The 14614-nt window shown below is 35.4% G+C and overlaps 1 protein-coding gene across 1 annotated transcript in view; it reads right to left on the bottom strand.

Annotated features, from left to right (window-relative positions):
* Positions 1 to 5576: 5576 nt before the first annotated feature.
* LOC106883521 (PRA1 family protein 3) overlaps positions 5577 to 14614 on the bottom strand; it is a 57430-nt gene continuing 48392 nt past the window's right edge. The window contains exon 3 of the mRNA XM_089350283.1: positions 5577 to 9017. Coding sequence (XP_089206409.1) covers positions 8881 to 9017 — 137 coding nt within the window. The 3' untranslated portion in view covers positions 5577 to 8880. The remainder of the gene's footprint in view (positions 9018 to 14614) is intronic.

The raw sequence follows: 14614 nt of genomic DNA, 5'->3' as shown, positions 1-14614 counted from the left end.
GGTATCAATATCATGAATCTTAAAGAACCTGCAAAGGTGCCAAGAGCACTGCACATGTCTCCAGACCCAGCAAGTAACAAAGCAAAAAGAAGAAGAAGAAGAAAAAAGAAAGAAAAGACATTTATAAATGTAGGTAACATTAAAAGCAGTTTTATTGTCATCAACATTGGGACCACCATGATACTATAAAGACAGAATGGCTTGTGTTTCTTAAACAATTTGTATAATAAAATATTTCATTTCAGCAGAAAATTGCAATATCTGAAAGAATCACTCTGTTGTCTTACAATAAAATCAGAATCTTTAATTTCAGTTTGGTTATATCAGTGTAGAAAAACCAGAGATCATAAATCGGAAAACAATTTTGACAAAATAAGGGATTGGAAATAGCCCAGACAAAAATGTTATGTTTATTTAAATAATCATAAAGTTCAGCAACAGCCCTGACAACTTTACTTACCATTCTGTTCAGCAGATTATGCATACATTAAATTATTCAGGAACAAAAGCAAAATTACAATATGTTGAGTGTACCAGTGGAGTTTAGTTTTTGACAAAAGCACTTCACATTCATATATATATATATATATATATATATATATATATACAGGGTGTTCAAAAAGTCTCTCCGTAGTGAATTTTTCGGTGAACAAATTATTTTGAAGGAACTTTGGCCACTAAGATCACCTGATTTAATTCCACCAGACTTTTTTTTTCTAGGGAGCAAGTAAAGGATCAGCTAAAAGACACAATCATAACCTTCACACGGTTCATACCGTGTCAGACTCTCCAAGATGTGTTTCAAAACATGTGTAGAAGAGTCAACTTATGTATTGAAAATGAAGGACGACACTTTCAATACCTCTTATAAAATTTTTTAAAGTCTTGTAAAGTCTAATATATTATATTCTTTTGTAGTCTTATACCATCTTATAAATATTTATTTTGCAATAAAATACTGCGGAGAGACATTTTGAACACCTTGTATTGATAAATCTCTGTTGATTCACCAGAAGCAACAAATTACAGAACTCAATAGAAACTCTGAGTAACAGTTTTTGTGAATTCAATACAAATGTAGATTATTCTTTAATATATCATAACTGATAGGTTCTGATTTCCAGTACTCCGAGTTGCTCCTTTCTGATCATCAACTGGTAAACTGATCCTGGGTTCCTTTGCAATAGTCACTGTCTGAATATTTTTTGAAATACCATAAATCCTCGAGTATAATCCGCATTTTATTCCCAAAATTTAAAGGTCAAAATCCCTAGTGCGTACTATATACGAGGTTAAAAATGAAAAACATTTTCTAAGCAATGTCCGAGTCTCTATTTGCTGTCCAGCAATGTTTATTCAGAAGCATTTTGTGATGTCGGGTGCAAAAATACCTTAAGCTATATTTATTTTTCACTGATGTTATTACTGTTATTTCTTTATTTTCTGCAAACAAAGTGCACAAAAAAGCTACACATTTGCATTATGTTATATATACAATAATAATAAAGGACGTTACCGTATGTACGTTTACAAACCAAGGACGTTATATAGAGCTCCTTGACTCAAGTTAGAGAAGGGGTGCGTATTATACACAAGGTTTAGGTTTTTCAGAGGTACAGCCCCCTAAAAATCCCCTGCGTATTATACTCAAGGCCAGACTATACTCGAGGATTTACGGTATGAAATGAAAGTTTGAAGAAAATGCTTATCGTTACGGTCTTGCATTTAAAAACTTTTGTGTACAACACATGCAAACGCCAGCTGCTTCAAGCTCAAGCTTTTTATTTCATTTTATATATAAATACAGGCCAAAGCATACAATAATAACATAACTATAATTATGCATTTATTACCACACACACACACACACACACACACGCACAAACACACACATTAGTGAAATTATTTTTAAAATATCTAACATTCTACTCCTTTTATATTTATTCAATATGAACAAAATTTTAATTTATACATTTTAATTAAAAACCAATTCATATAATGAAGGATCTGGAGGGATTTTTAACCTTTCCATTATTAAGTTGGTGTTAGGGATATAACAAAAGATTCTTGCATAAAATTACGACGGAAGGTTTTTTTTTTAAATACGAATCCTGTAAAACGAGATATTTTGTATTACAGAACTGCAGGTGGTCTCAAGCAGATTGATATCGAAAGGGTTAAATTGAGATACAAATTCAGATAAAAGAAAAAAAATGAACACAGCATGAACCACTTGACAAAAACGAAAAAATATCATAGCTCAGTTTTTCCACTATCTTATTGCTGTAAATTTATATTTATATATTTATATACACTCATAAAATTCCAAGATAGTCAAATATACGTAGCTTTGTTTATCACTGACCCAGGATAAAACAGTACGCTCAATTGTGAACCATGTTATGCTTATCACAGAATGCACTGATTATCGCTCATTTGCATATTTTATAAATGGATTTATGTATTTGTACTCAACATGTCACCAGTGAACAGAAAAAATATGGAGGTGCCTGACCCCAACAAATGATGCAGATGAGTGTGTTTTCCACTGGAAAAAGTAAAGATGATCAAGAAAATAGATGATGGTAGAGGCTTTGTGGCTGTGGGCCATGATTTTGGTATCAAAGAATCTATCATTTTGTTCCATTTACAAAGTACATGGAGATGATTCATTTATCAGCTTTTTCTCTCTCTTTTTTTTTTTTAACCAAACCTCTTTGATAAACAAGGATAGAAGTATATATGTATATATTGTAATATTTGTAGAATCAAGAGAAATTTTCAGCTTAATTTAAATCAACATTAACAATGTTAGAAAAATGATAAAATGTAAACTTCTTTGAAAAATAAGCAAATTAGTTGAATTGAAATTGTTTCTATTCAGTGAAGCATTTTTAAGAAATAGTAAGTCTGATCATCTTAGACTTTTGGCATCATTTTAAGACTTATAACTTGAATGGTGTAACAAAGAATACCCCAAACCAGAATGCAGACTTAAAAAGATGCTCTGTATTTCTTAGATGTAACTGAGATACACATTTTTAAGCTGGGATATTATAGTTCTATATTAAATTCTTTTATTCTTTCATTTGTTTCAGTCATTTGACTGCAGCCATGCTGGAGCACTGCCTTTAGTCGAACAAATCGACCCCAGGACTTGTTCTTTCTAAGCCTAGTACTTATTCCATCTTAGCAGTCTCTTTTACCAAACCGCTAAGTTACAGGGACGTAAACAGTTTTTTCTTTTAATAGCTTATTCTTTAGCTTAAAGCAGTTCCTTGAAAACACATAGCAATGATCCTCGACCATTTCCCCCCATGGACCCCATTGATTACTATTCTGTTATGGTAGACCCCCAAAACCATTCAACGTTTGAAAACTAGTTTTATGGATACTTTTTTCAAAATTCATATTTTATTTTTCATGCATTCTGTAAGCTGAAGTATGCAAAACATTAGAGAAAACAAACTTGGTGGTTTCTTGTAATAGACACATCCAAAGTAACATTTTCTCATAGATCTTCCCCCCACCCCAGGAGTCATATCGCCTTCAGTTGAAAACCACTGATATACGGTGATGGAGATGATGTTTCCAAATTTAGCTATAAATTGTAAAGAAATAAAACAGCCATCTTTACCAAATTCCCCAACAATTTGTGCTGTAGAGTATAAAGTAATTAGCAACAAAATCAGTTAAATAAGGTAACCCACGTTTTCTTTCCCTTCAGATCAAGTCAGTGATTGGCTGATGTTTAGACAGTGTCACATGACAACTTGCTGGGGCTGCCTGCTGGAGCCTAGCAGCAGGTATTTAAAGGGAAATTTGACAAGACAGTCAGTCGGCCGCTGACACTCGTTGGTGCTGCATGGAAGAGGCCAGGGAACAGAAGAAAGAAGACATGCACTCAACACCAGAGCTGAAGAACCTCCGAAAGGGGGGGCCCCGCCATGTCAAAACGGTAGAGGAGTAGGGGCCGAAACCGGATGTGGTTCCTCCTGATGATGTCTTGAGCTAACTGGATCCTATAAAGGAGCTGTTGTGGTAGCAGACCACGAAACATGGTTGAAATTCCTTCCTGCTAAATAAATAACTAAATAAATTAACTTCCACACAAACTGGTCTCTCATTCATGGAAAGCGTTGGAATAACATTTTCCCTTATCATTATCAGTGAAAGAAAATGAATATACAAATTTCAACAACACAACTCTTTCTTCAGTTTAAGAATACCATTCATGATCATGTATGTACCAAGTAACCACTCTACATACATTCTGTTGGCCAACAATCTTTGCTGCTGTATGTGTGTGTGCATGTGCATGCATGTGTGCTTGAGTCTCCTTGTTGTGATATTGCATGATAGTTGTAAATGAGTGTGACTTAAACAAGCAGTGTCATCGTTCATTTCCAATATTCTGTGATAACATATTTGGCAATAGGGAAATATTACCTTACTTGGAATCAGGTGAGAGTTGGTGACAAGGACATCCGGCACTAGAAAATCTGCCTCAATAAAAGCTTTGTCCAATACAAGCAAGCAAGGAAAAGTGGATATTAAAACAACAAGGGTGGTGATACTTTGGTCTTCTTTAACCCTTTCATTACCGTATTTCATTTGAGATGCTCTGTGTTTCTTTCAATTAATTTTAAATATAACAAAGAATTTAGTAAAATAATTTAGTTATCATTAAGACAGTGTTAGGAACATAAATTGTGACTAAGGTTTGGTGGAAGATTTTAATTCAAAACTTTTGAAAACAAGCCATTTGTGCTATAGAGCCAGAGCTGGTTTCATTTGGGTTGGCATCAAAAGGGTTAAATTAATCATTTGTTAATCCTTTTGTTACCATATTTCTGTTGAGATGCTCTGTGTTTCTTTCAATTAATTTTAAATATAACAAAGAATTTAGTAAAAATAACTTAGTCACAAGTTATATTCCTAACACTAACTTAATGATAACTAAGATTTCGTGGATGATTTTAATTCAGAACTTATGAAAACAAAACATTTGTACTACAGAGCTGGAACCGGTTTCAGCCAGGTTGGTAATGAAAGGGTTAAAACATTGCATTATTTAAGTTTATTTTTGTTCTTGTTTTTGGATATTACAATGCTTAGATATTTCTTTGAATTTCATTCAGAGAATTAGACATTTTTATGAATTTTTAAAATTATTATCGTAATTGTCCCTCTCCAACACATCATCATCATCATAATTTAACATCCATTTTCCATGCTGGCATGGGTTGACAGTTTGACAGGAGCTGGCAAGCCAGAGGGCTGTACCAGGCTTTATTTCTCTGTTTTGGCATAGTTTCTATGGCTGGATGCCCTTCCTAAATGTGAACCACTATACAGAGTGTACTGGGTGCTTTTTACATGGTACTGGCCTGAGATCCCTTAACCCACCAAAAAGCAAAACAGAATTTGAAAGAACTGAGGACAGTGTACAGAAAACAATATCATAAGTATTGTGTTAGGATCTTTTGACAGAAGAATGTGAAGAGCAACTGGTCAGTTTTGGCATGCAATAAATAAATAAAATTCTTAAAAAATAAATAAGGAAAGAAAATAAATCTGTGTAAATCTTTAGTTTATTTCAGCTGAACATCACTGATATGGGTAATGTTTTGAAGAAGAAAAGACTTGTGTATAAAACAGGCGTCTGTAAGGAAGAAAAAAAAAAAACAGGAAAAATATGTAAACACAGACAATGAAAACCAAAAAAATAGAGGACTTTTGAATGATGATTTTGGAAGAATTCAAATATTTTGTATCATTTAAACCTATTCAAAAAAAAAAAAAAGGAAAAAAAGAAAAAGAAATGAAATGGGGATAAAAACAAGACAAAAAAATTACAAAAAAAAGGAGAAAATCAAAAAAAAATCAACTGAAGCTGGACCTTCTGGGAATCGGTTAAACAATACAAATAAATGAAACAAACAATATCAGCAAAAATAGATTCAGAGAGAAAATTTATAAACCAGAAAAATTCTGAAGATCAATTATAGATGAGTTTAGGAACGAAAAGACTAACAATAAGGGTAGAATAGAAAATAATAGTTCAAAATCTCCCATAGTCTTTGTAAACGGTGTACCTAAATTGCTTTTCTTCATGATTTTAACATTAGCAGCAGTCATTTTTGTGTTCGCAGCCAAATAAAAAAAAAAAAAAGTAAATGAAAAAAAAAAGAAAAAGTTTTCACTGGTCAGTTTTTGGTAAAAGTTCACTGACCCCCATATAAACACCAGCTAACATAAAGTAGCTGTTCTTAAAAGTATTAGCGTTACCATCATGATCATAGGTAGATGCATCAACCCTTTTGTTACCATATTCTTGTTGAAATACACTGACTTTCGTTTCAATCAATTTTGAAAGTAATGAAGAATTTAGTAAAATAACTTTGCCATTATCAAGCAAGTGTTTTGTAAGATAAATAAACATGAAATTTTGATGGAAGGTTTTAATTTAAATCACTTTAAAACAGGAAATTTGTATTATAAAACCAGAAACAGTTTTGGGCGCATTTGGTATCAAAAGGGTTAAGTTAACATAATTGCAAACTCAATCAGTGTCAACACTTAATGAAAGGAAATTATAATTCAATATGAATAGAAAGAGAGAGAGAGAGAGAGAGAGAGAGAGAGAGAGAGAGAAAGAAAAAGAGATCTTTGGAAACCAATGATCTCACTGAAGAACTGAACAAGAAAAACTAGCAGAAAAATAGAATTGGAAAAAAAAGGGGAGGGCAGGTCTGTTTATGTCTAAACTTCTGCTATATTCACTTTTTCAGATTTAGAAGAGAAAAAAAAAAACAAAACACCCATTGACTACATTTAGCGTAAGAGAATCAGCATCATCAACATTGGTGGAAACAGAATACAAAGAGAGAATACCTATTTCAGGTTCAAGAAACAGAAAGGATGAACAAGATAATTGAAAATAGATCAATACCATACGTATTGTATATGTGTGTGTCTGTGTCTGCAAAGTGTATGTGTGTATGTGTATAAACAAGTGCAAATGCATCTGTGGAGGGGAATGTCTACAGGTTTGTGTCGTAGGAGTGTGTTTACATGTGTGTAAATGTATGTGCATGTGTAAGAAAAAAAAAAAAATTATAGGCACAGGCATAGCCAAGTAGTTAAAAAGTTTGCTTTGCAATCGTGAGGCCTCCAGGTTCAATCTCATCATATGGCATCTTGGGCCAGTGTCTTTTACCTTAACCTATGGCTGACCCAAGCCTTGTGAGTGAAACTGGGCAGATGGAAACTGTGTGGAAGCTCATCGGATGGACTATACTTGTAATTCAAAGGGACCAGCCTTGTCACACATTATCATGTCATGCTGATTCTTCCAAAGGATTACAATAAGAGTACATTTGTCTGTGGAACACTCAGCCAGTTGGTTACCTGTAGCTCAGTTGGATGATCAACTGAAGTACTCAGCGTTGAAACCGAAGGCAGATCCACTTCATATATATATGTTAATAATGCACGGATATGTCAGGATGTTGCTTTACAGATATGTCTATATAGAAGTGTACCTGAATGTCAATGTATAGCTGTTTATATAGGGGTGTACCCTCATTTTGATATACAGATGTTTATATAGGGTGATGAATGAGGCTGTTTCTATAGGAGTGTGCTTGTGTGTGTGTGTGTGTGTGTGTGTGTGTGTGTGTGTGTAAGTGAGTGTCTGTGGATGTCTACAGAAGTACTATGCATTTGTTGTATGTGGCCATATCCCTATGTTCACATACAAATATATCTCACAACATAAGAGTGGTACAATATACCAGCATACAGATTTTACAGTGAATGGGCTTATTTGTGGAAACCTTGAGCACAGCTGTTACAGCCTGTATAACAGGTACAACTACATGGTGTGTGTGTATATATATATAATGGATAATAAAACGAATGGTTTATACCTGGTAGCTTACTGGTAAAGCATGGTCACTTTCAGAATGATCGTTATGTATATGGCAAATGAAACACGGAAGATGGAATATACGAGAACTTATTATTAATCACAACAATTGCTTTGACACATCTAGCATTGATCCCTCATGGGTGGGACACCCAACAACTGATTCAGGAGCATCCAGCAGTGCAGATGTATCTCATCAGGTGGTGCTAGATGTCTCGAAACAATTGTCATGATTAATAATAAACTCTTGTATATTCCATCTTCTGTCTTTCATTTGCCATATATATATATATATATATATATATATATATATATATATATATATATATATACATACACACACTATATATATATACTTGAAGGTAGTGTCATTTCAAGTGGGAACATTTGTGTAAGGGACACTATGTGTACCTGTATGTCTGTTTGTTTGTTTGATGAGCATTTTTTTTTTTTTTTGCTTTTAGTGTATGAAAATCAAATGTATATGTCAGTGTCATCGGTCATGTGTTGTGTATATTTTTGCATGTAGCCTGTGTTTTAGAAGGAAGAAGAGAGATATGAGTAAAAAGATATCACAAAGGAATATTTGTTTAGTAACCAGTAACATGGAAATATAACTAGAGAATCAACTGGTTCTTCATTTTTTTTTTGTTTTTGATTTCCCAAGTCACCCCATTCAACTCCATCAAAATAACACTTCTATCAGGAATTTTGTTCCAAATTAATTTTTTCAATTTTTTTTTTATATATATATTTTTTTTCCCAAGTTTTTAAACAGTTTTGTTTACAATTTTTTTCAAATATTTTTCACTCTTAAAAAAAAAAATTAAACTTCATTGTGAAAATTACTGGACATGTTTGTGGCTTTAATAAAAGGTTCTGTACAGGAATATGAAAGCCAATTTTTTGCTTTATTTTTTCAGTTTTTTAAAGTTTTTTTCTTTTAATTATCCTGATTCATGATCCTGACCAAATCCTTCCAATATGATCCCCATAGGACTTCGCTTCAGGCCAATATATTCCATCTTGTTTGCCAATTTGTTCTTTATACTTCTCATTCTCAGAGAGGCATGTAGCAAAATTACTGGAAAATTAAAGAAAGATGAGTTAAATTTCTATTTAAAAAACATAGGAAAGAGAAAAAAACTGACAAGAAAATTAAAAAAAACAAAACTTTTCAAACTGCAGTTAAAAATTAGCATTACATAAAGGGGGCTGATCTTAAATGGTAAACACAACAATTAACATTGAATCTCTTGTTACATAACTGTTGACTAAATCCTGGCTTTCTGTAAGACACAAGTAGGAAATAAAACATTATATTTTCACTGTGCTAGCTTATATAAAAAAAAAACAATAGAAGTGCTATGTTTGAAAATAATCCTTTTTTTAGTTTCTTTTAGAATCTGCACTCATGCTTGCATAATGTAAGCATCAATGTATTTCCTCAACAACAGTTGTTCTCAAATGGGGTCTATATGGCCCTTGGGGGAAGTTGGGGGTCTGTGTAAGATTTTGTTGTTTATATTTCTACAATCATCATCATTTAACATGATGGGGCATCACTTTGAAGAATTTTTAGTCGACTGAATGACCTCGGTACATTTTTTAAAGTCTGGTACCTGTTTTATTGGCCTCTTTTGTTGAACTGTTAAGTTATAGGGATGTAAACACGCCAACACCATTTGCCAAGTGGTGGCCGGGGAACAAACAGAAACAAAGACACACACACATATACAAGATGGGCTTCCTTCAGTTTCCATCTACTAAATCTACTCACAAAGCTTTGGTCAACCTGAGGCTATATTAAAAGTCAATTGCTCGAGGTGCTACGCAGTGGGACTGAGCTGAGAGCCATGTGGTTGGGAAGCAAACTTCTTACCACATGAAACAATACCACAGCCACATGAAACAATAAGGATGTCACTACCACACTCGAAACTAGTGCCTACTCACTCTATTTCTGGATCACTTATTGCTGCCATCTCTGAACTTCTAAACAATTCCACACCAATAGTCTACCAATCTTGTTAATGACTTCCATATTATCTGCATATTTATTAGGCAATAAAATTAATTAATTTTCACTGACATGTTTTCTCCTTGTACAATATCAGTGTCTGTTCAAGTTACACTCTTTGGTTTAAAAAAACAAAAAGACACAAAAAAAAAACATTTCCTGTCAAGGTAGTTATTTATATACAATAGTGGCAGGGCTGGTATTACAAAAATATTTTTTTTTGCCAAAATTTAGAAGCCACCAGTTTGAATGAAAAAGAAAAAAGCTACCCCTCCACCCAACCCCACCTTGCCATGCAGAGGTTTAATTCATTCCCTTTCTAATAGAAAGGCAATAAATATTAAAACCATTAAAACAAACTCTTAAACAAAAAAACAAAAACAAAAAAATAAACAGTCAATAGATGTACTGAGTCTGGCTTCAAATTCATCAGAGAGCATTAAAAACGCAAATAGCTGAGGAAGCAAATGTCAGCAATGAAACGACTGGATAATCCTTTCTACTATAGGCACAAGGTCTGAAATTTGGAGAAGGGGACTAGTCGATTACATCGACCCCCAGTACTCAGCTGGTACTTATTTTATTGACCCTCAAAAGGTTGAAAGGCAAAGTCAACCTCTGCAGAATTTGAACTCAGAATGTGAAGATGGACAAAATTTTGCTAAGCATTTCGCCCGGTGTTCTAATGATTATGTCAGCTTAGCCAGCAGTTTTTGTCAAAAGGGGTAAGTTGTTTAAATTGATCCCAGTACTTAACTAACTGGTACTATTTCATTGGCCTCAAAAGGATGACAGGCAAAGTTGACCTTAGTAGGATTTGAACTCAAAATGTACAGAGCTTTTTTTCGGATGCTCTAACAATTCTGCTAGCTACCCAAACTCAGTAGGGAGGAGATGACTGTGGATCCTAATAATGGGTGATATACAGTGCTACAAAAGACCTGTCCAACCATGACACAAGGCTTGTGTTTGGAACCCATATATGTACACACACACAAAGTTGCCAATCTTACCTTGCTTCCCCCTCACTCCTTCTCAGATACCTATTGCTCCCTTTTCCTCTTCCCAACTCCTGTCTCCTTATCATTCCGTAGCCCTCCATCCCTCATTTCTCCACCACCTATGCAAACTGCACCACTCACTTTACTTCACTCTGACCCCACCAAATAAGAGGCTGCATTGGACCACTCTTACTCTCCTCTTATGCAAATACACTAACTTTACCCTGCTATATTCCCAGCCAGCACTCTCCACTCTGGGCCACCTCTATTGCCACCCATCACCTACCCTTATTTTTGTTCACTTCTGCTTTTGCAAATCAGTCTTCTACCAAGTCCACCCTCCAAATAATCTTACCTTTCCCCCATCATACCCTTGTTCTTTCCATCCTCTTTACCCATCCTAAGATACTCTCTACATTCACAATTTGTATTTGTGGCAGTGTTCACCTGAGGTGGGTTGAGCTGGTTCTGACCAACGAGTTCATCTTGTCCCTCATAAACGCTGACCACATCTGAAGGTCAGCCCTAATATACCAGCAGGTAAAATAATGCTTCTGCCTGTCGCCCAAAAATCCAGCTTGAAAATTTTACAAATGCCTGACTGGGGGAGCAAGCACAACTGACAGTGCAGACACCATAGCCGTAGTTGTCATTTGTTGTTCATGTTTGGGGTTTCAGTGGAAATAAAAGTTCATATGTGGTCCCCAGTCACACGCACACACACTTTGGGGATAATGCGATCCATGGCAGCTCATTTTGCTGTTGATTGTCAATTGTCGCAGATGACCTGCTGACCAAGTCACCACCAATTATTGGAGAAGTTGTAGCCTGGGTTTGAAGTCTAACTACCGGATGCAGTTTTAAGTCTTACCCCGGACATTTACTCTCCTATCCTCACCTCTCAACCACTAATCTCTGGCCTTTCAGCAGTCATTGCTCCCTTTCCTATTTCCCTCCTTGGTCTTACACATCTTAGGTGGCTGAGTACTCTGGTATTAGTGTCATGAGAAAATGTACCCAGTACACTTTGGCAATGGGAAGAACATCCATCTGCAGAAACCAAGCTGGATAACACATATAGGAGCAACAGTCTTTAGAAACAGCAACTGCCAGTAAAAAGATGTCTTGGATATAACCCACCCAATCCATACCAGTATGGAAAGTTAATGTAAAATGACACCAGCGATAATGATTATTACTGGTATTTCATTTGTTTAAAGTATATTCAAGTAGCCAACAACATCTGGGTCAAAGCATGGGATAGTTTAAATTGCTTAAACCCAATACTCTGACCACTCAACTTGTGTCTACACATACCCTCCTTTGCTCAATCACAACTATTTTTATGAGGTGGGGGTGCTAAGCAGTGATGTGCATAAATGTAATGTCATTGCCAGTTTGAATATGCCAGTGGCAGGTTCGAATTTGTAAACAAGTCATTCTCTGCCTTTTGTCATGGAGAAAATTTCTTGCTGCACACATTTGTCTACAGCAAGAAATTTTCTCCCGTGAATGGCTTACTCTTTTACTCGTTTCAGTCATTTGACTGCAGCCATGCTGGAGCACTGCCTTTAGCCGAACAAATCGACTCCAGAACTTTTTCTTTGGAAGCCTAGTACTTATTCTATTGGTCTCTTTTACTGAACTGCTAAGTTACAGGGATATAAACACACCAACATCGGTCGTCAGGTGATGGTGGGGAGGGAACAAACACAGACACACAAATACATATATATATATATATATATATATATATATATATATATGACGGGTTTCTTTCAGTTTCCGTCTACCAAATCCACTCACAAGGCTTTGGTCAGCCTGAGGCTATAGTAGAAGACATTTGCCCAAGCTGTCACACAATGAGACAGAACTCGGAACCATGTGGTTGGGAAGCAAATTCCTTACCACACAGCCACTCCTGTTTACAAATTTGAACTTGCCACAAGTATATGAATAACATTACCATTATCTTTATCTGGAATTAATTCTAATTCCTTTACACCCACTTCTCTTTCTCTCAACACACACCATCGCTCAGATTCTGACCATCACCGTTTAGCATTTAGACTGGCCATATCCAGACCAAATATTCCATCTGTTTTATGTTCAAACCAACCAGATCTGGTTTCCCATTACTATCCTACAATGTCATTTTAAAAATAAACAATCTCAACATTGAAATTTCAAAGCTACAAGATAAAACTTGGTTAATTCTAAACAATGTGAATAAATAAGAATTACATTTGACAGAGTTATCAGAATGTTAAAAGGTTAAAACTGCTTTGTTAAAAAATGTTCAGGATGAAACTAAGAAGGTATTGGATCAGTAACTGACAGTATTGCAAGTTCAAATCTACTATAATTCCTTGTTGCCTCTGTGGGGTAAAAAAAAAAAAAAAAATCAAGGCCCAAAACAAAAACCCTCTTTGTATATATGACTGGTCTGAGAAAGTTATCTAAAGTACACTAGCAACCTATCCAAGAAGATAGGTTACTAGTATACTATCTCTGTGGAGAAAACCAAAACATATACAGTGATAGATACAGACATACATACATACATATATGCAATGATGCATAGAGACACACACACATATGTACAGTGATATAAACACACACACACATACACTGATATATACACTGACATACATACAGAGATGAATAGAGGCACATATGCAGACAGACTCATATATATTTGTCCTTGTCAGAATCATGTTCTAATATCAGTAATGAGGCGGCAAGATGTGTGAAATTAGTCTGTAGAGAGAATTTAATGTCAGTATTCTGACTGTGAAAATACCAACAGTTAAGATCAGATCAGGTTTGGTTTTACAGATAAGAAGTACTGTGAGAGGGAGGGAGGCAGAGAGAGGGGGGGGGAGAGAGTATATTATAACAGAGGCAAAGTGAAGGGAAGTGGAAGCATGTTGCAGTGGTGGGAGGTTAAAAGGTGATACAGCAGTAATGGGAGATGAACAGAGAGGAGGGGGAATAAAACTGCTCTCCCTTACTCCCACTATATGGTACAGAAGCCCCCCCTCCACACGCAACCAAGTAGCTAGGGAGTTGGAATAGAAACGCTAAAGCTCAGTGAGGGAGGGAAAGAGGTAGAGAGAGAGAGAGAGTGAGAGATAAAGGTAAAACTGAAACAGAAGTGGTGAGAGAGCAGAGCTAGAGAGAATGAGAGATCAGACAGAGGTGAAAAGTTGAGAAGTAAGAAAGACTTGAATAATTATTATTGGAAAGGACATTCTTACTTTAAAGAAGTGACAGTCAGAAGAGCCATCTTTGATTTGTCATGTGGTTTCATGTCTTTTTTATCCAGGGCTAAATTAAGACCCACAGAGGCCCTAAGCGCTGAAAACCATTTTGGTGCCCCCATATATATGTAATTCAAAGTATAAGCAACAATAAACCATACAGTAAGATGGAAAATAAGGTTTATTTTTGCATAATTCCACTTTATTAATGTCTGAATAGTTTTCTCCAACATTTTTTTAATTGCAAAGACTTTGATCAGATCCTCATAACAACACCATGTACAGGCTCCAGTCTGGATGCCCTTCCTCATGCCAACCACTCCGAGAGTGTAGTGGGTGCTTTTTTTATGTGCCACTGGCACCGGGGCCAGAGGGGGGGGGGCTGGCATCGACCACG

The sequence above is a fragment of the Octopus bimaculoides genome, chromosome 4 (assembly GCF_046866305.1).
Source record: "Octopus bimaculoides isolate indiv1 chromosome 4, ASM4686630v1, whole genome shotgun sequence".
Classification (NCBI taxonomy): Eukaryota; Metazoa; Mollusca; class Cephalopoda; order Octopoda; family Octopodidae; genus Octopus; species Octopus bimaculoides.
The sequence above is the reverse complement of the archived record's forward strand: the minus strand, read 5'-3'. Positions and strand labels throughout refer to the sequence as shown.